General features: G+C 49.9%; 1 protein-coding gene across 1 annotated transcript; it reads right to left on the bottom strand.

The window, feature by feature from the left end:
- Positions 1 to 391: 391 nt before the first annotated feature.
- ahctf1 (AT hook containing transcription factor 1) lies at positions 392 to 20,905 on the bottom strand. Its single transcript, XM_013137504.4, has 36 exons — positions 20,610 to 20,905; positions 18,871 to 19,000; positions 18,204 to 18,457; positions 17,898 to 18,078; positions 17,590 to 17,797; positions 17,384 to 17,500; positions 15,745 to 15,829; positions 15,397 to 15,547; positions 14,858 to 14,990; positions 14,451 to 14,632; positions 14,301 to 14,362; positions 14,041 to 14,169; positions 13,827 to 13,917; positions 13,442 to 13,531; positions 13,095 to 13,235; positions 12,869 to 12,973; positions 12,599 to 12,695; positions 12,253 to 12,376; positions 12,074 to 12,130; positions 10,555 to 10,701; positions 10,115 to 10,305; positions 9,871 to 10,015; positions 9,388 to 9,519; positions 8,971 to 9,118; positions 8,573 to 8,723; positions 8,346 to 8,453; positions 8,064 to 8,223; positions 7,665 to 7,883; positions 6,633 to 7,569; positions 6,095 to 6,200; positions 5,881 to 5,993; positions 4,599 to 4,882; positions 2,326 to 4,441; positions 2,144 to 2,241; positions 1,339 to 1,418; positions 392 to 1,132 (listed from the first exon to the last, which is right to left on the bottom strand). Exons 2-36 carry the CDS (start codon positions 18,989 to 18,991, stop codon positions 931 to 933), a joined length of 7,665 nt encoding a protein of 2,554 aa, XP_012992958.3. The 5' UTR covers positions 18,992 to 19,000; positions 20,610 to 20,905; the 3' UTR covers positions 392 to 930.
- Between the last annotated feature and the right edge of the window lie 187 nt (positions 20,906 to 21,092).

The raw sequence follows: 21,092 nt of genomic DNA, 5'->3' as shown, positions 1-21,092 counted from the left end.
TGTTTTGAAGCCTTCATTCACAGAAAGCGAAGCAAACAAAACCCTTTTTAGAGTGTCACAGATGTATTCCTCGGAGGTCATTAGTTCTATCCTACCATGGTAAAACAGGCACTCAGATCCAGAATGCCCAATTTAGCTCAATCTGACCTCGGTCAACACAGCCATTGACTCAATGGGATTATTTCAAAAGATCCCAGAACTAAATGTACAATCAAGGTTACTAGGCAGCAAGGAACCAGCCTTGGTAACAGCTTCTATAAATATACAAAGATTGGACGGAGACAAAAACTTCAGTGTTAATGAAAGAGATGCTTTAGAGAATTGTGCTAAAGCAGTCATTAAAATAATTGTGAAACCTCACTGAAACAATCCAAAAAAATTCACAAGTATTCAACTTTATTCATATCATAGCAAAAGAAACTATTTACATAGGCATCAATTTAAAGGAATCCTCCAGAAATAAAAACAAATCTGTCTCTTTTGGTGTTCAAGTCCCTCAGTCATCCTCCCTGTAAACATTACAATAATTTATATAAAATTATTATATCAATCTTCCAAATTAAATGTGATTATTTAATTTCAAAAATGTTCTCCACTGGTTGTTTTTTTCTTATTAAATAGAAAATAACAGATTGCTAAATAAAAATAAAAAAGAGAAAGAAAACCAAAATAAAATTGTAGAGTTATAGATTCCAGGAAGGAAGGCCTCCAGTCGCGGTTGCGTCTCCACACTGCAGTATCATTTCCTTTATCTGCATTGAAGCGTATCGACAGACAACACTCAGTAGGCACCATACTGCATTCCCCACCCCTTTCCTCCAGGAGGTTCAGAGGGAGGAACGTTTAGGAGACGCACCCCATGAGTTTTGACTGAGTAGGTAGGAGTCCAAGCCGATGCGCGTGTTTGTTCGTGGCTAAAATGGCGTCTGATCATAGCTTCTTCCGACGAGTGACAGGTTTGGGGAAGATGGCCTCAAGTAAGCGTTTGCGCCTGAGGTTCATTCGAGGGCCGGGGGCATCATTCTCCTTCACCACCCTTTTTGTGGCACGAGCAGGAGGACTGGCGGGACTGGGCAAGGGTGAGATTGGATCCACCTTGGCTGGGGGAGGGGAAGCTGAGGCTGCTTTGGGTCTGGGGACGGGATGGAAAAAAACAGCATGGTTAGGGCGAGCAGATCCGATTTTTACTGTCATTTACACACAAGAAATTACTAGACAGCCAGCTGAGAGGGAGTGGAGGCTTTCACACTGCAGAAAGGTGTGTTATTCAGAGGGTTGAAACAGTGGGGGGGCAACACAGAGGGCAGCTTGGAAAAGAGCATGTCTATCAGGACTTACTTGACCGTACGCCTCTTGGTTGTTTTCGGTTTAGAAGCAGGTGTCTCTTTCACAACATCGTCTTCTGGGAAAATCTTGTCCTGATCACCAGAAATAAAACCATTATAGAACAAGCCCAGCATTTCAGTTTTTATTAAAAAAAGAATCATGTTATAAAAAACGTGCGAAATATAAAAGGGTTTTAATGAAGGGTGTTAAATTGTTTTTACATTGTTCATAAAACAAAGATTTTCTCAGGTTTAATGCAACACAGAACAGTCACCATGTTGTGTTTATCAAGACCTCTCAAAATTAACAAAGGACATCAAAGCCTGTTAGACTTTATTGCAACTCTCTAATCAGGGATTTGGGACTCCAGGCGGCATTAATGTCCATCTAAAACCAACAGACTAGACCCTGAAAAATAACACGACCTAGAGAGTTCAATTCAGACCTGGGAATACTCAGGTAGAGGTAAGACTTAAGAAGTATTAGATTAGATTCAACTTTAATGCCATTGAAAAGGTACATTACAACAAAATGCAGTTAGCATCTAACCAGAAGTGCAAATAGAAGAGGGCAGAAAATTACAAGAATTAAGTATACATATAATTCAAGTAGAATGAATGTGTGTGTGTGTGTGTGTGTGTGTGTGTTCACGCAATGAAGGCAAATGGCAATTCTAAATGTGTATTTAGGGCAAATAGATGTATTAAGTGTAGTATGTTATTAGTGGGATAATAGCATGGCGTTCTAGATGTGGAGGCAAATTGAAGCAGTAAGGTAGCATGTGCAACCGGGATGCAGAGAACAATGAACAACTGACCTTTTCAACAGGGCCTGCTGTGCTGCTGTCCGCCACGCGCCTGGTACGAGTAACGGGAGGTGCAAACACGTCATCCTGACCAGGCGACTCTGCACGCCCTGTCAAAAACAGAAGGTCAGGCAAAACATAGACCACAAAAAGCTTGAAGTCCGACGCCCGTGCCAAGGCCCTGAGTTCCTCACCTCTGGTTCTCCTCCGAGCGGGTGAGTAAATGAACGAGTCCCTGACAGGGCTCCCGTGGTCCGCCCCGGGCACCGTCACCTCCACCATCGGGGGTGGAGAGGGCGACCGCGGACCCAACGGCGTGCTGCCTCGCCCCTGGGCTTGCACCACCCCCGTGAAGACTGCGGCCTGGCCCGCTCTCCGCTTGGCGTCCTCGTCGCGGAGCCTCTGGATGAGGGCGTCGGCCACGGGCGTACCAGAGTCCACCTCCAGTGGCGTCTCCAGAAGGGGCAGGTCGTCCTCCTGGTGGCTCCACAGCCGGCTCCTGGTGGTTCGGCGGGAGCCACTCAGGGGCGGGAGGTCCTGGGGAAGACCGGTAGGTAACACGGAGACGCTTTTAATCTTCTCCGCGGCGCCGTCGCCCCTCGCCTTCCTCCGGCCGCGGGCAGGGGTGACGGCAACCACTTCCTCTCCCTGGGTGGAGAGGACAAGGGTGACACCCCCGCGGGTGGAATTGCGGGTCACCCGGGCCGGACTGCTGGGCCGCTGACTGGCTTTTCCATGGTTCGCCGCCCTGTCTTCCTCCTGAGGCACCAGGATGTGGGTCGGGGTGGCGGGGACGGCGGTTCCCGTTCGGGTCTTTCTAGAACTGCGGGTCACAGACAGAAGTGACACGTCGCCGGCCGTTTCATCCAAGGCCGGCGGTTCCTCGCCACTCTCCACCTGGGTGCTCCTGGTCCTGCGCGTCCCCGCCCTCGGGGTGGCCTTCTGCGGAGTGTGCCGTTTGGCCGGGTCGGCCCTGGCAGCAGGAGCCTCGGCGGCGAGGACGGCGACCGGTTCCTCACCTCGCCTCTCCTCGTTCTGCTCTATCGGAGGCTCTGGTTCTGGCCGGGGTTCGTTTTTCCGGGAGCTTCGGCGAGGCGTGACGGGAACGGTGGAATCCTCACCGTGCTTGGCGCTCCGGGTGATCCGTCTCGGCGTGGCCGGGACCTGAGAGTCAATCTCCGTCGGTGCCGTGGGCCTCCCGTCCTCCTCGGATTCAGCCATCTCTGCCTCCTTCGAGGTGAACCTCACACCTTTCCGCTGCCTGGTGGCCCGGCGTGTCGGGGTGGATACAGACTTCTTGACCTCAGTGGTTTCCTCAACCGACTCGGGCGCAGGCGGGACGACGGATGTCTCGTCCACCAGGACCGCCTCCTCCTCACTGGTCGTCAAAAGCTTCGCCATTTCGGCAGTTGCTTCCTGGGAAGGATCACGGTTGACCGCGCGGACGGGCCCATTGCTCTGTACCGGGGACGGCGGCCGGTCGGAGGGGACAGAGACCGCCTCCTCAGTGTCCCCCACTACTTCAGGCTCCAGCTCGACCACATCGTTCTTCAAATCCTGTTCACTCCGAGCACACAGGCCTGTCCCCAGTTCCATCGCTTCAGCCACCCGTCCGTCTCCATTCAGGACGGGGGAAAGCTCTTCGGCTTCAGTTGGTTTAGAATCGCCGTGAATCTCATCGGGCTCAGGCTCTGCTACAGAGTCTGTGTTAAGGTTCTCAGCCGCTTTTGATCTGGCTGGGTCAGTCTTGATCAGCTGGTCTTCAACCACGGCTTCAGACGTTTCAGGCAGGACGTCCAAGTGTAAAATAAACCTGTCCTCCGACACCGCCTCCGTTCCACCTCCCTCTGCCGCTGTCCAATTACCCACGACCCCCTCCAAGGTGCCCAACCCCGGGAGGGCGGCCTCGTCCGCCAGGGGTTCAGCCTCAGCCACGGACGTGGCCTGAAGGACGTGAGGGTCGACAGTGTCAGACGTTCCCGCCTCCGTCGCTGTGGTTGGAGGCTCAGCGGGATTCAGCGGTTCCTCCGGAGGTATGGGGGCAACGTCGTCATCATCCGCCTCCAACATCAGAGAGAAGCTGCTGGGAGCCCCAGACGGGGGCACCTCGGTGTCTCGGCTCTCCACTACCTCGGTGAGCTCCAGGCGGGCCCCGGCGGCCAGTGCCTGCCCCTGTCCCTCCACCAGCTCCAGAGGAACCAGCAGGGTGGTGGAGGGCTTCAGCTCCGTGTAGCATATCCCCTCCTCGCCATGTTCTCCGGTCCCCAGCCGTACCATCAACACCTCGCCCTCCATGTCATCCTCCACCATCTGCAGGAGAAACACACACAGGCACCAGAACATTGAGATTTCAGACAACCTACGGCTTAATGAGCAATGGAAGACTACTTTTATCAGCCCCCTACAGTGTTGGTGTGTAAACCGTCTGCATGCATGAGTTTGGACTGGCCGACCGACACCAGCGTACCTTTAGGTCTGCTTCTGAGGTAACCAATGAAAGCACAGCTGCGTCCTGCTCCGAAAGGAGGTGTTGCTGGAGGGGCGGGAGCTGTTCCAGGAGGAGAGCGGGGTGCGCCGTGGGGGCTCGCTGCCTCCCATTCCCCTGCACCTCCTCAATAATCTCCACCTCACTGCCTGAGTCCTCTGCCTCAGCAGGAGCGTCAGACTCCTCCTCCTCTTCCTCCTCCTCCTCCTCCCCTTCCACGGACACAGCACTGGAGAGATCCTCGCTGTCGTTGAGGCTCACCACAGCTACAGAGAGGAGGGAAGCGTTACACATGGCTGGCTCGCCGCTACAGGACAATGGATAGGTCATGAGTCATCCTGAACACGAGCCAATCACAGACCACTGACCAGAACTGGCAACGACGGGTTGTCAACTCAACTTCAACCGGTGCTACAAGTTGCCTAACAAGGTGCATATTTGGTACTAATCATAATAATGGATTTAAGTGGAATGTTCTTCTGAGCCATGTGACAGAACCACAGACATGTTTAATGAACAAGCATCTCTTAAATAAGGTTCTCTGCATCACGCACCATGACCTCATTACCAGTAACAAACCATTGTAAAACGTGAGTGTCAACAGAACGTTATTAGGGATATTTTCAGAAATTTTAGTAGACAGAACGTCTCGTGATCACTTTTATATTAATTGAGTGTTAATTGATAAAACATTTAACCAGGGCTCATATTATTTCCCCTAACAGTTTAATTGTTAAGAGAGAGTGGTGAACTGTGCTCTGGCTCGACTATTGTTCCCATGGTCCTTGCAATGAGTGGTTGTTGTTATCTCATATTGAGGACAGAAGGACCTGTAGCTTGTCCTTGACTCTCTTGGCAAAATCCTGGGAGAATGAGAGAAATCACGTCACCATCACGCCACCAATATTTCCTACAGTGGATTGGGGGGTGGATCCCAGAGGGTTGGTGGAAAACTAGAGAAGGATCCATCCAGAAATTAGCATAACGGGAGGAGCTAATGTCATTGTATAACCATACTGTATAAAAGTGTTTCTGAAGTTTGGCAGTCGGTTGTTCTCCAGACTAACATGGGTTGGTTGCTCTGCAGATCAGCACAGCTTTATTACCTTAATAAAGTCTACTATTGAATTCACAAACTCCCGAGTTGTTTGAAAAAGTTGGCGGGAAAAAGGGGCAGAATTTTCCTCAACAACATCCGCTCCCTCAAAAACATTCTAGTGGAGGAAAAGCAGCATGAACATGAAATGTGTGAAAGGTCACTCACAGTGGGAGTCGGTACCAGTGGGTTCGGACGAGGAAACGGATGCCACAGACTTCTGGGTGGTGAGCACTGGGAGCGGCGCTGTCGGGTCTTCCTCACCATCGCACACCGGCTCGCTACACAGAGAGACGCAAATACATTGGAGGTTGTTTGGTATTAACCGCTGGTTCCAACCAGAGGTGGCGATGCCTTGATCCCGACGGGTCGGAGGACAAACCTGTTGAAGGACGTCCAGTTGTCAGACATCCCGTGGATTCCTGAGCGGGTCAGGGGCGGGGACAGGTCATTGCCAAACAGATGGCGCTCCACAAACAGGTCCAGATCTAGAGTGGGGAAGTGAGAGAGGGGGACGGGGTTCAACAGGGTCTTCATTACGCAGAGGCTCGAAACCAACCGCGTCAGGATCAGTCTTCCCCAAGTTAAAACATTTCATGAGCTTGGGTTTAGCCTTGTCAAACGGCTCCACGACGACCCTGCACGGAGCTCACAATTACAGGCCATCAAACAATATTGTACAGAGCGGAATTAACACAAAAGGGTCAGACTAATGTTTGATTCTCCCTGATCATTTTAGCCCTTGGCAATAAATTGAAACATCATGCTAAGACCAGACTACTCCTGTGATAAAATGTTCATCTAAAAAGAGCTTAAACCAAGCAGGACAATAATTTTATATTTTTATTTGACTGCTGGAGTGGGTGTTAGATCAGTACTTCTGGCTGTGTGAAGTCCTCACAGAAGGGTAGAACCCTCACCTGCATGTTCCCCGGCTTCAAGTGGTTTTCTGGCTTTCAAGGGTTGAGTTTCTTCCACATCTTCCATTGAATCCACTGGCTGTAAAGGTTCCATGTGTTCAATTAGTTCAGTGGGTTGTGATTTGTCCTGTTCGGGAGTCCTCTCCACCACCAGCCCCCCCTGGGGAGTCCCCATGTCAGGGTCATGGCTAGGCACCTCGAGCACTTCCTGGTCAAGTTTGGGTTCATTTTCGACTTCAGAGTCAGGAGACGGTTCTTCCTGTGTGAGCTTAGATTGGACATGCTCTTCCTGTTCGGAGCTGACCTCCATCGCTTCTAATTCCTGCTCCGGGTCTTGAACTACAAGCACTTCCTCTTGGCTATTGACTGACCCTTCATCTACCTTCCCGTCCTCTTCCAGCCGCTCCTCCATAGACATGAAAGCTGGCTCATTGGCTGCTGCTGGCGGCTCATCGGCTGCTGCTGGCGGCTCATTGGCTGCTGCTGGCGGCTCATCAGCATCTGATTCCGCAGGTGTTTTGAGGTGAACCACCTCATCAGCTACCTCATTGGCATGCTGATGATCATTCTCAAGGCCTTCAGGCAGAGGAGCATCGTGAAACTCCAGTGTGGTGTCCACTGATGGGATGGAGGCTTGGCTCGTGTCGAGGCCCAGGCTGAGTTGCCGGGGCAACGCGCTTGGTAACACGGGCACCACCACAACCTCTTGGACAGAGTCGCCGCTCTCAGATTCTGGCTTCTCGGGTAAAGGCTCACAGGCTGGTGGTGGCAGGAAATTCACGTGTGTCACCTTGTCGTCATCCTCCTCCTCCTCATCCTCCGACTGTTCTTCCTTTTTATCCTCGTCGTCAGAAGGGTGTGAGGTCCAAACCTTCAGCCCAGCCTTGGGCAGCGGTGAGCCTCTTCTCAGTAAGGAAATCTCATTTTCTGTAGCGATCTGTAGAGCACAAAAAACACATTATTTATGACATTGTACATGACCTTTGGCCATGTTTGTACTATAAATGTAAAAGTGCTTTCCAGGTGTCTTACACCGTTGCTCCACCGGAGGGGGCCCTTGTCCGGCCCAGGCGAGGCAGTCTCTTCCATAAAGGTGATGCGACTCTCCTTAGGGCGTGGTGGGGGGGTGATGGAGCGCCTGGGGGAGGCGGAGGGCGTGGCCACGGGGGTGGGGCGCAGGCTGCTCCTCAGTATAGACTGCGGGGTGAAAGCGGAGAAACCAGGACCAGACGCAGCCAGGGCTCGCGCTCTCTACGGGGATCAAACAACCGCTCAGTTAGCCTGTGGTGTACGGACACAGAGGAGCTGAAAGGGTTCATTTCCAACCAGGCTGAAAACTGATCAAACCAATGAGGTTTGGCCAGCGTCAGACCAGCGAGCCCCCCCCATGTCTCGGACATGTGCCCCTCGGTCAACCGGCCTGCCCCTCACCTTGACCACCTGCGGCGTCTGCAGAAGGCTCAGTTCAGGGGCCTTGCTGATGTTACTTGGGATGTTCCAGGAGCTGGCGACCCTGGGGGGTGTTAGCAGGTGCCGTGAGCCTTCCGGAGGGCTCGTCTGGGAGGAGGGGCGCACCACCAGGTCCAGGAGCCTGGAAACAGGGAACCAAAGGGTGGGGGGGGTCACAGTGGCAATCCACACGAGTCTCCACCTGACATGAACGTCTTAAGGCGGGAATATGTTTTCCGCTTAGAACTGCCCCTGCATGGTTACCTTGACTTCCTCTTGGAGCTCATGGTGATGGGCGTACCCACGAAGGCCTGGGGCGTGTCCCAGGGGGGGAAGGGGGGGCTGGGGCACAACACCTCGGATGCCTGTGGGCTGGTGGGCGTGGAGAGGGGAAGGGGGAAAGAACTATTCAATAACAAGACGAAACTCACGAGGCATTCACATCCAGGGAAGTTGGGAGTGGATTCGGGACAGGGTGTTGGGGGTCTCACCTCCTGAGGGGAGAGGGCTGGGGAGTGGGGTTCTTCCCCACCCACACCTCCTCGATCTTGGACAGGACGTTGTTGATGAACGCCGCTCTGGTCAGCACGTTCTCATTGGCCGGCCGCTTGGCGATGGTCGACAGCGGCTGTGGTCGCGACACTACAGGAAGAACCAGTCATTAAGGTTGTCAAGGATCTAGCGACAACCACCACGTGGTGAGAGGAACTTCTACGACACGGGTCATGGAGTTGGTTCCCACGAACAGCTATGAATGTAATGCTATGACTCAAATACACTTGTGTCAAGCCAAACCTAACATGGTCAGATCCACACAGGAGGTCTGTTGTAGTCGGCTGAGAACTAAAAGCAGCAGTGGAATAACGTTAGGATGGGTCAGATCTCATACCCTCACGGAGGACGGTGGAAGGATGCTGGTAGGGCTTGGCTCTCTCCATGGCCAGTTTCCTCTGGGCCCGAGGGAGAACTTTCCCATAATGGTCAAGGATAGAGTTCCTTGTACTGGATCTCTCCTTCAGCTTGGGATCCCTCTCATTCTGTAGAACATACAGATGAGAAGTTAGCAACACCACACTACAATGCAACACACCTTGAATCCATTAAAGGAGGAGAACTCAATCTGGGATACAATGCACCCCTTTTATTTGCATATGCCCCCAAATATTTCGTTACGCAACTCAGAATTATTATTTAGAAATTACGGATTCTAGATAGAACATAGAAAACGACTTAAAGCCATTCAGTGTGAATGAAGTATATTGGGAGCAGGACTTTTATTAGCAGGATAATGTCATTCTGTACGTACCACCATGTTCATCCGGAGCGTGTGGTTGAGCTGCAGGGCGGGGACGTAGTTGGCCTGCTGGAGGTAGTGGACCATCAGCAGCTCCCTGTTCTGAAGACCCCCCGTGCCCTGCAGGAACCTCTCCAAGCACTCCTACACACACACACACACACATACACTAAATACAAGTCTGTTGCGATGATAACCAAGGCACTGGCAACACTACAGTCCTCTGGATAAAAGCCTACCAAACAGTACAGCCCAGCCCTCTGGATAAAAGCCTACCAAACAGTACAGCCCAGTCCTCTGGATAAAAGCCTACCAAACAGTACAGCCCAGTCCTCTGGATAAAAGCCTACTAAACAGTACAGCCCAGCCCTCTGGATAAAAGCCTACCAAACAGTACAGCCCAGCCCTCTGGATAAAAGCCTACCAGTCTGTACCCTCTTCACCTGGTTTCCAGGTGCCTGGCAGGATGAATGTGGTGTGAACCGGGCCCAGTACCTGTTCAGCGAGGCCCAGGGGAAGTCTGAGCAGCTCCTTCATGAGGCTCAGCTCCTGGCAGGTCTCAAACAGGAACCTCAACAACTCCTCTGAGTTTTGCCGGTTGGAATGCTGCCTTAGCATGGTCCATGCCTCCACCAGACACCTAAGAGACCACACACACACACACAGTTTCTACATCTGTGTCAGATGAACACACAATGCAGTCCCCGTTGGCTAGGACGCCAACAAACACAAGGCCTACCTGTTGTGCAGCATCACAGACAGGCAGAGTTTGGCCTGAGCGGTGGATGAGAAGGGGGGCTTGACGACGTGGAGGTAGCGGAGGGCCAGCGCGTGCTGCCCCTGGCACATGAGAGCCTGCAGGACGCGGCCGTGCTGCCAGCTGAACGGGGAATGGGAGGTAGTGGGGTGCAACAGCAGCTCCAGGGAGTTCTGGACAGGTCAAAGGGCAGGGGTCAACAGGAAATCAACTTTTTCATAGAACCTGACCGATGATATTGTTCAGGCCAAAGACACTGATTAAAGATATTTCAATATATAATCAATGCTTTAATTCCCAGAAGGGCTACATGAGATCAGGAGGAAGGAAGGTCTCTAAGAAATCCTTATCCAACAGGCACACACAGCCTCTTCTACTCAACCTGAGAAGCTACAACAACGGCGCCCGGCATGTTTGCCTACCTGGTGGTCGTGGTGGTCCAGAAGCCAGAGGCCCTGCACCAGTTTGACCAGGCTGAAGGGGATGGCGAAGGCGGTGGGGAACGACTCCACAGAAGGGCCACCCTTCGTGGGAAATGAGTACATCACATCCAACAGCAGGTAGATTACCTGGGGGCATGTGGTTAAGGCTAACACAATGGGCGCGTGCGCACACGCATATACAGTGAGGGAAAGAAGGTGATTTCTAAGCCTGCCCACTGACAAAGAAATTATCAGACTATAATTTTAATGGTAGGTTCATTTGAACAGTGTGAGACCAAAAAACTACAAAAATATCCAGAAAAATGCATGTCAACATTTTTATACATTGATTTGCATTTTAATGAGTGAAGTATTCGACCCCTCTGCAAAACATGACTTAGTACTTGGTGGCAAAACTCTTGTTCGCAATCACAGAGGTCAGACGTTTTCAATGCCCTGGCTGAGGGAAGGAGGTTCTCACACAAGATTTGATGATACATGGCCCCGTCCATCGTCCCTTTGATGCAGTGAAGTTGTCCTGTCCCCTTAGCAGAAAAACACCCCCAAAGCATAATGTTTCCACCTCCATGTTTGACGGTGGGGATGGTGTTCTTGGGGTCATAAGCAGCATTCCTTCTCCTCCAAACATGTCGAGTTGAGTTGATGCCAAAGAGCTCGATTTTGGTCTCATCTGACCACAACACCTTCAATCAGCTCTCCTCTGAATCATTCAGATGTTCATTGGCAAACTTCAGACAGGTCTGTACATGCGCTTTCTTGAGCAGGGGGACTTACGGGAGCTGCAGGATTTCATTCCTTCACGGTGTAGTGTGTTAACAATTGTTTTCTTGGTGACTATGGTCCCAGCTGCCTTGAGATCATTGACAAGATCCTCCTGCATAGTTCTGGGCTGATTGCTCACCATTCTCATACTCATTGCAACTCCACAAGGTGAGATCGTGCGTGGAGCCCCAGGCCTAGGGAGATTGACAGTTTTGTTGTTTCTTCCTTTTACGAATAATCAAACCAACTGTTGGCGATGGTCTTGTAGCCTATTCCAGCCATGTGTAATTCTACAATCTTGTCCCTGACATCCTTGGACAGCTCTTTGGTCTTGGCCATGGTAGAGTGTTTGGAATCTGATTGGACAGAGTGTGCTCCTAATCTCAGCTTGTTACCTGTATAAAAGACACCTGGGAGCCAGAAATTATGATTATGAGGGGTTGAATGCTTATTACACTCATTAAAATTCAAATGAATGTATAACATTATTGACATGCACTTTTCAGGATTTTTTTTTTTGTTATTCTGTCTTACACTGTTCAAATAAACCTACCATTAAAACGGGGCAAACGTACAAAATCAGCAGGGGATCAAATACTTTTTTTATTGCTGTATATACGTAGATATAGATAAGAGACCATATGCTGGAGGACGTACTAACACAAACTAACGCCCTTGTGTAAGCAAGTTCTACAGTAAGATGATCATTGTGGAATCCAATATAGAGCAAGGATACGATGGCGTGCTTAGCAGATTCATCAATGTTCTCCAGAAGGTAAATGTCCAGCAGGGCCTGTGAACGACAGAGACCAACAACACTGGTTTATCTTCTGTATTTCTATATGAATCATTGAGAATGGGCCGAATGTAACAGGGTTAGATGGACGTGAGCATGTAAAGCCACCAAACACTTACATGCAGTGAAGATGGCGGATACTGCCCCGTCCCGCCCACATCCCGTTTCCACAGGTCAACCAAGCGATCACCACACTGGGCGACCAGGCCGTCAATCATCAGGCAGTCAGCACACCACTTCCCCCTGTGAACATACAGACCGGTCATTCGGACTGGTGAATGTAGCCTCCACGGGGGTGCCACGTCAAACACCATCAGAACAGTCCAATACTCACACAACAGCACCAACAGGAGACCAGTATGGCACCATATCAAAACACACTGCACAGCATAAAACAGGACATTTCAAGTCTTGGCCCAGCAGGGTGATGTCTTGACGGGATGTCGCGAGGTGAACGGCACTCACTTGGAGAGGTGATGCAGCTCCTCCCTTCGGATGGTGTACTCGTTCGCGATCACGGAGTAGCTGTAGAAGGGCCGGGAGATCTGCACAGCCTCCTCATCTGGTTGGGAGGGGAATAAAAACTTGTCTCCCACGAGGTCGATGTGTATTTGAAGGGCTTAGTCAACACCACCCCTTTCAGACCAGCCAACCCCAGCAGATACCTATCAGTAGCATTAAGCAAGGCCTGGAATAGTCCAATGTTTCAAACACCACCCCATATCATGTTCTTACCGGAGACCTCGGGCAGAAGCCCGGTCCGACAGAACCAAAGGACCACCTGGGCGTACTGGGAGATGAGACTTGACACCAGGTTCTTATTGATGAGACCCAGAAGACCTGCACACAGCATCAGAAGCCAAGTCAGTCACCCACAATGAGTATGTGCCAGAACCCCAATTTCACTTCCTTTATTTTGTGTGTGTGTGTGTGTGTGTGTGTGTGTGCGAGCGAGCGCTACCTCTCTGAGTGAGTTCCTGAGCCTCGTTGAGTAGACAGTGGAAGATGGTGCTGAGGTTTGCCAGTAGTCTCTGGCTGTGCTGCAGCTGCTGGAGGGTCTGGGTGTCCGTGAAGTTAGACGAGCTGTCAAAAAGGGGAGCACCTGGGGGGAGGGGGCCAGCTCGGTTAGGAAGAACACTAATCAGAAGAACCACCCGCCTCACCAAGAAACCGACAAAACCCTGAACTCAACAAAGCACAAGTTCTAACAGTTACCAAGCAAATACCCAGCCATGGCTGTTACACCCAAATCAACGGTGAGCTTAAGATTTTGAGCCTGTGCAACCCATCACAGGAACAAACACTCACATATGGCATCCAGCTCCTCCTTAGTGTGGACCACCTTGTCCCAGGCCCACTCCAGAATGTAGCGCAGGTTCACAGCAGAGCCGGGTTGTTCTGTGAAAGCAAACAGGCCATGTTACATGAGACAAATACAATCTGCTGGTTCTTTTTGATGACCAAAACTGGTAATCTGCTCTGAATCGCACAGCTGTTTCTGTCAACAAAGACAATAACTTTCTTCTATTGTTTTAATTAAACCCACAATATAAATTATATAATTACAATATTAGGAGCCAGAGATCAAGACCCAACCCCTGCTCCTGAATTTCCCGTTTTGTCACATATGATGCATCCCCCCCCCCCCCCCCCCCCCCCCCCCCCCAAATTCAATCATGTGTTACGGTCTCACCCTCAGCAGTCCATTGTTTGATACAGCCAGTAATCAAACCCAGGGAACTGGTCTCTACAGCCGTTGACAAGATGGCATTCAACTGCTCTTCCTGGTCAAAATGTGAGAAGAGAGTCAGGCGTGTTTATTAGCCACATGCACGCTGAACGAAGCAGCATCCAAACCTCGAGGACGCTGGTTGGTAAGGGGGAAGAAGGAGAACGAGGGCAAGCACCTGAGAGAGGCTGGAGGGCTGGACGTCGGTCAGGCGAGCGGAGAGCAGGCCAGACATCAAGCAACGGGAGTAGCCATTTGAGATGGCGTCGCTGGAGCAAGGAGCTGCCTTCTTCAAGAAGCTCAGGGTCTTGAGACAGAAGCAGGACAGAATGCCATTCACAAGGGCACATTGTACCGACATAGGTGGTTTTAGCTAAAACCACCTTCGCAAAAGGATTGAGATCTTTACTTTAACCTAAAATCAGGGGTTAAACATACCTCTTTCTGATACCCAGAGCAAGTTAAGTGCACAATGCCAGTGTTGAGCAAACAGGACGCATCTGTTAAGAAAAATTTGAAATATAAGGAACCCCGCCAAACAACTCTATGAACTAAAGGAGGCTGTGCGGGTGGCTGCGGGCAACTTGCCGAAGTTGTATGTGGTGGGGTTGAAGAACTGTTCTGGTGGGGGACAGGTGTACGGCAGGCCGCGGCTGAGGCTTCGTTCGTGCACAAGGATGTCCAGCAGGGGGCAGGGTGCCGTCATCTCCACCACAGAGTCAAGAGACCAAACAGCGAGGTAGGGACAGCTGCGCAGGGACTCCCCCGTTCTGAAACACATGTGTAACAGGCGTTTAACATCAAACAATATTCTGTCCCGAATTTACCAACAAAATGAATATCTGCCCCGCCCACGCACAAACACCCAAGAACGAGATCAATAACAACACTAATGCTGTTGATTTATAAATATCTCAAGGGGGTAGTTTGAGGTGGCAACTCTGGTCATGTTCACACGCCACCACTGAGGGGACATTGTAAGGGCAGGATTCTACCTCAGAGAGTCAGGCATCTGTGCATGATACCACCGGTTGATGTCAAATAAGCCGATGTAGGTGGTGGGGTTGCACTGTCCATAGGCCTTCACCTGCCAGCTGAATATAGAAACACTGGTGTCTGGCGACGCAGCTGAACAGAGAGAAAGAAAGCCTGAGTACCAGCAGCGGAATCCAGTCCACAACATCAGCAATACCATTTAAAAACACAGGTGTTTAATCCGCTATAGAAGCATTTAGTACACGCAAAGAAACAACCTTTTCTAAATGAAGAACTAAAAGAAGTTCCCTATTCCCACTCCATTTTCAGTCAGTTGTCCTGTATGGCCATAAATGCCTAATACTGTTATATATGGGATGCTTTTGTTATTCCAAAACCACACGGCATGATGAGCCACCATACCATTTTCATCAGTTAGGTTCATTCTTGGAGGACCCTGCAGGTCATTTAAAACACACGCCCATTTAGCCTTTTTGTTTTGTGACTTAAGAAAATGTAATCCTCAGGAAGAGACTTAAAAAGGAGTTGGACGGGGTACCTTCGTTCATGCTGTCGTCCCTGTCTGGGTGGTGCCGGAACTTCTCAATGGTTTGGCAGCTGAGCAGCCGCGTGTTGGTAGTCTGAGCCCTGAGAGGGAATGCGGTGCTTCCCAGCTCCTGACTGTACCTCTCCTCACAGTACTCCAGACCCTGGGGAGGGAAAAAAGTTAGAAACGATTAAGCTTTTTGTCTTTAAAACCAAGATCGTAGCCCAAAACATCCTGTTGAAAGAGTCTTTTCCACACAAAGGAGATACTGAAAATAAAGGCGGACAACACTCGTTCCTTGGCTGGAGGCAGGAACAGTCAGTTATTAGACAGAAAAACCTAGGAGGTGGATATGATTACCTCATAGAGAATCTTTCCAGAGGTCAAACACTTCCTCTCGCTGAAGGCCAGCTGGAGCAGATGAAGGCTGACCACGTCCCCCTCACTGGAGAAAACAGAAAGGAGGGCAGGATGTATCAAAGGACAACAAACCATAATTCAAATGTATTGGCTTGTGGTTATAACGCTGCATGGGTATTTATGCAAAATAAAGAGAAGTCCAAGGGTCTAATAGAGCGCTGTGATCACAGCTCTATTTTGTAAAAGCACTTTGTGACAACGGCTGATGTTAAAAGGGCTTTATAAATACATTTGATTGATTAATTGAGAGCACGCCATGGCTGCATTCCCTGGAGAGAGCCTGTATCTACAAGTAAGATGTGAAATGTGGAGGCTCCCACCAGGCTGCTAGCACAGCTTCAGTCATCTCAGATAAGTGAACATCCAAGGGATGTGGGCCTGAGATCCCAGAAGGAACAGACATGCCAAGGATGTGGGCCTGAGATCCCAGAAGGAACAGACATGTCAGGGATGTGGGCCTGAGATCCCAGAAGGAACAGACATGTCAGGGATGTGGGCCTGATATCCCAGAAGGAACAGACATGTCAGGGATGTGGGCCTGAGATCCCAGAAGGAACAGACATGTCAGGGATGTGGGCCTGAGATCCCAGAAGGAACAGACATGTCAGGGATGTGGGCCTGAGATCCCAGAAGGAACAGACATGCCAGGGATGTGGGCCTGAGATCCCAGAAGAAACAGACAGGCCAGGGATGTGGGCCTGAGATCCCAGAAGGAACAGACATGCCAAGGATGTGGGCCTGAGATCCCAGAAGGAACAGACATGTCAGGGATGTGGGCCTGAGATCCCAGAAGGAACAGACATGTCAGGGATGTGGGCCTGAGATCCCAGAAGGAACAGACATGTCAGGGATGTGGGCCTGAGATCCCAGAAGGAACAGACATGTCAGGGATGTGGGCCTGAGATCCCAGAAGGAACAGACATGTCAGGGATGTGGGCCTGAGATCCCAGAAGGAACAGACATGTCAGGGATGTGGGCCTGAGATCCCAGAAGGAACAGACATGCCAGGGATGTGGGCCTGAGATCCCAGAAGAAACAGACAGGCCAGGGATGTGGGCCTGAGATCCCAGAAGAAACAGACATGCCATGGATGTGGGCCTGAGATCCCAGAAGGAACAGACAGGCCAGGGATGTGGGCCTGAGATCCCAGAAGGAACAGACATGCCATGGATGTGGGCCTGAGATCCCAGAAGGAACAGACAGGCCAGGGATGTGGGCCTGAGATCCCAGAAGGAACAGACAGGCCAGGGATGTGGGCCTGAGATCCCAGAAGGAACAGACAGGCCAGGGATGTGGGCCTGAGATCCCAGAAGGAACAGACATTCCAGAGGTCTAATTGTGACAAGCTAAAACAAGCACACCTTAAGCCTTTCATTTATGTATATATAATCGCTTTCGATTCTAAAGCTTTGTAGCCCAGACTGCATGTTTGGGGTCAATTACATTATAATCCAAGAACTAACTAGATCATTCAAAAGAAAATAAAAAATCCCAGTTCTTTTAAATCACAAACATTCGGAATCGACAAGGAAATTAAATGGCCGGGACGTCCAGGGACTGAGTATACAGGAGAACTCACTGGTCTTGGGCAGACTGGACGGCCCAGAGATAACAGCAGTTACGGGGGTCGTTCTCCGGCTCTTGGAAGGTGAAGGCGTAGACCGGCACCCTGCCGCCCTCCAGCTGGGAATGATACCTGGGGGAGAACACAGAACGGTCAGACGCCCCCACGACAAGCGGATAGCCCACCACCGGTACACTGCGGTCCCTGCGTCGTTAACTCACTCCTTCTTGAGGGTCTTCATGTTCCAGAGCTGCAGGTACCCGTCGGAGAAGCCCACCGCCAGCTGGTTTGTGCGGGGGACGTAATGCAAGGCCGTGGCCGACGTCCCGGTGGGGGCGCTCAGCTGTAGACAGAGGTGTCTCCCCTGCCGCGTGTCCTGCTCGCGCAGCCGCGGTATCTCAGCCAGGGACTTAGTCACCACTTCCAGGTCTGGAGAACGAGAGAGGAGACGGTCAGAGAGAAAACACCCGGGACAACAAGTCTTCCGCGGGACTTTGGTCAAGTGATGTGAAATCCCGCACACACACACCCGAGGCCTCCAGTTCGCTCTGGCTGCAGGACAGGTCATCCAGACACAGGTCCACGAGGAAGACATGTCCCAGGTCCGTGACCACTGCCGCCACGCCAAAAAACCAACGTAGGCTCTGGTGAAGGTGCTGTGTACTGGCACTGGCACCCCCATAACTCACCAGGGGCTCAATGGCAGTGATCTGTCGGTCGAATCATAATCAATAAGTCAGGCAAATAAACAATGACCCAAATCAACCAGGGGTTCTTAGCACCCTCAGTAAGGAAGAGATTTGAAGGTGAAAGACTAGAAGGAGACAGAACTCACCCTGCCCGGTATGACCACGGCTTTGACCACTCGAGAGATGCCCAAGTCGTAGAGACACAGCATGCTGCCCTGGGCCTCCTCCAGACCAATCAACAGCCCGGTCCTCTTCAGCCAGGAAAAGTCCCTGGCCGCCAGCACGCTCGGCAGGTGCTCCCCACCGCCACTGAAGCAGTAAGCAGACAGGCGCTCCCCGGTCACCGCATGGACTACCTCCAGCTGAGGCCCGCAGGACAGCCAGGCCAAGCCACAGCGACCTAAACCCAAGAGACGGAGGCACGTCAGCGAGGTCGCCAGGGGAGACAAGTTATGGCATCAGGTCCACAGCAGTTAACTGAAAAAACACCTCTGGAAAACACTTAGGTTCACACTATCACCCATCATATGACACTTCCTAATTTATTCGTTGTAATATAAAGACTGAAGGATGTAACAGCGCTTCGCCTCCCCCCCCCAAAAACAACTAACTTTGGATTACATTGACAGTTGGACTGGAAGCTGTACTGGAAGACTTACAACATTAGGAAATAAACAAACCCAAGGTGCACATCACTTTGTACTTAGGTCGGGGGAGGGTCTGTATGCTGACACTGCCTTGCTCGTGATGTGCCACCCCGCTCAACGCTTCCAGATAATGCGTAACGACCACTGATCCAGTGCGCTAACTTACCAACGGTGAACTTCCCGTGCAACACCGAGTCCAGGGTGATTTCATCTTCTCCCAGAGCGTCTATAGTGACCCCCGGGAAACGCAGCAGACTGCTGGTGACCTGGGCTGACAGGTCACGCATGTTCACTCACTGCACAGAAACAGGGAGTTACATATACAGCAGACAAAACATGGTTCATTGCATACTTGTTGTGATACTATTGGAGCGCCTTGCTTCTCCAACACACTGCAACTGAGCTAAAAACAGCCCATAAGAGATTAAACACCTCCACCAGGTTTCATGTTTATGGATACGGGAGGAGATTTGCGAGGGACACAAAAGAAGTCTTTCAACTGTGTTGTGATCCTCAGTTGTCAGCAGTTCAGGCTTTGGCCGAACTGCATAACAGCTGCGGGCGGCACAGTTATTCTCTTGTGTTAAGCAACGCACTGACAGACATGAATCAAATAGGCCACTGCAGTCCAACCAGTCATGGCCTAAATGACTGGCCAACACAGAAACTAACTGTCAATACTGTGAAGAGGTTTGAGAGTGCAACATGGCACATTGCTGTGTTTAACGGTTTACTGTTCACCCACTTCATCCCCAATAGGATTGCATGGACCAGAAGGCAACACTGGCTCAGATGACCTTACATTTCATACACATTAATTGAACATTCTCACACAGATCACTGCTTGCCACATTTGACTCCCACATCAAGTCAGTGTTTTATCTTGTTGTCTAAACGGCAAAGAGGCATAATTACAGCTATTACGTTAGAGCGTAGCTGTTCTCTTGACAACTTAATCCCAAATAAATCAAATGAGGTTAGGAACTATCTATTACGTGGAAATAACAATAAATGTCATTTTTTGCTGACAACTTGGCTAAATAGCTAGGTTAATAACTTAGTTTACTATCTGACTAGTAACCTATAGAGTTGTCAGTTGCGTTGCGGGTGTGGGGAAACATAAACTGTACGTTCTAAAACGTGTTGAACTTTCATGTGCAATAGCTAACGTTACCTAACCGGCCTGTTTAGCAATTGAGCTCAACGGGCTGTTAGACTCAACTTAGCTAGGTACTATGTCTGTCTGTTATTTATAACGTTAACACTGAACATGTTCCACTATTAGCAGATTCAGTTAACAACGCAACCGATAACTGTACAGTGCTGTTACATTAACAAACAAGGGTACACTGTTAATGTAGGAAGCTAGCGCTACATTGTACAGTAGCTACGTCGTTAGTTACATAGCTAGCCAAAAACTGTCTACACGATGCAACTGCATCGTTAACATCGCCAAGGCCACGTTAGCTGAAGCGCATTAACATTACCCAAATACTAAATAAACTACAACGGCGATATTCGGGTTAACGTCAATTGTCTAATTTAAAGTATATAACATAGAAAATAACTCTGTTTACATGTCATTCAATATTTTGATAGAATAGTAACTAGTAAATGTGGCGGGGGAATCAAAAACTTGCATGAGGTCGCAGTACGTTAACATTAGCCCTCTAGCTAGCACGCTAGGTAACTAAAATAGCTAGCTACTACTGGCATGCTGAATTAGCTAGTTAGCCAACAACGTTAGCTAAATTGACTACTCGGTTGTACATTAATAAGTAAGATAATCCACACACTATACCAAATGGCAGCGTAGGTAGCTAGAATAAATAAACAGTTGTTAGTTAGTTAAACAACGTTTACTACTTAACAATTGTATGTAACGTTAACTTTTAACCATGTTACCTGTCTGATGACTTTTGACCGTCGTAACGGTACTAATAAAATGCGGGTTATATGGCTTTTCCGTTGCGACGCCTCTTCTGTCCTCTCATAATATTCCAAATTTGTTGCAAAACACTTCAGTTTGTTTATAAAAAAATATCACAACCCCATAAATGTTTCAGTGATTTTCATAAACTACTCTATGCTCTAGTTGGGCTAGGATAGCTAAAGATATTATAGCTAGTTCAACGCGAGCGCCATTTTCATGTAGCTTCCTAGCTACTGCGCATCATTTGCTCAAACAAATCCCGCAAACGTCAAAGCGAGAGAAATAAACATCGCGGGAATTTAGAATTAGTTTAGAATTATATTTTGGACGGATCACAATGTTAAAAAAAATCAACTCTTTCACTCGAACACTGTATGGAAATGTAACATTTATTTTTAATTAATCAATTAAAATCAGTACAGTCCAATTATGTTTTAATTTAAATACTGCAATTC

This window comes from Esox lucius, chromosome 15, assembly GCF_011004845.1.
Source record: "Esox lucius isolate fEsoLuc1 chromosome 15, fEsoLuc1.pri, whole genome shotgun sequence".
In the NCBI taxonomy this organism is placed as follows: domain Eukaryota; kingdom Metazoa; phylum Chordata; class Actinopteri; order Esociformes; family Esocidae; genus Esox; species Esox lucius.
The sequence above is the reverse complement of the archived record's forward strand: the minus strand, read 5'-3'. Positions and strand labels throughout refer to the sequence as shown.

Excerpts from the sequence above, each read along its gene's own strand:
- ahctf1 (XM_013137504.4), bottom strand. The coding sequence starts at position 18,991 with ATGCGTGACCTGTCAGCCCAGGTCACCAGCAGTCTGCTGCGTTTCCCG. Across the intron at positions 7,570-7,664 it reads CCCTCCGGTGGAGCAACGGT|ATCGCTACAGAAAATGAGAT; the intron begins GTAAGACACCTG and ends TGTGCTCTACAG. Across the intron at positions 5,994-6,094 it reads AACTGGACGTCCTTCAACAG|CGAGCCGGTGTGCGATGGTG; the intron begins GTTTGTCCTCCG and ends CTCTCTGTGTAG.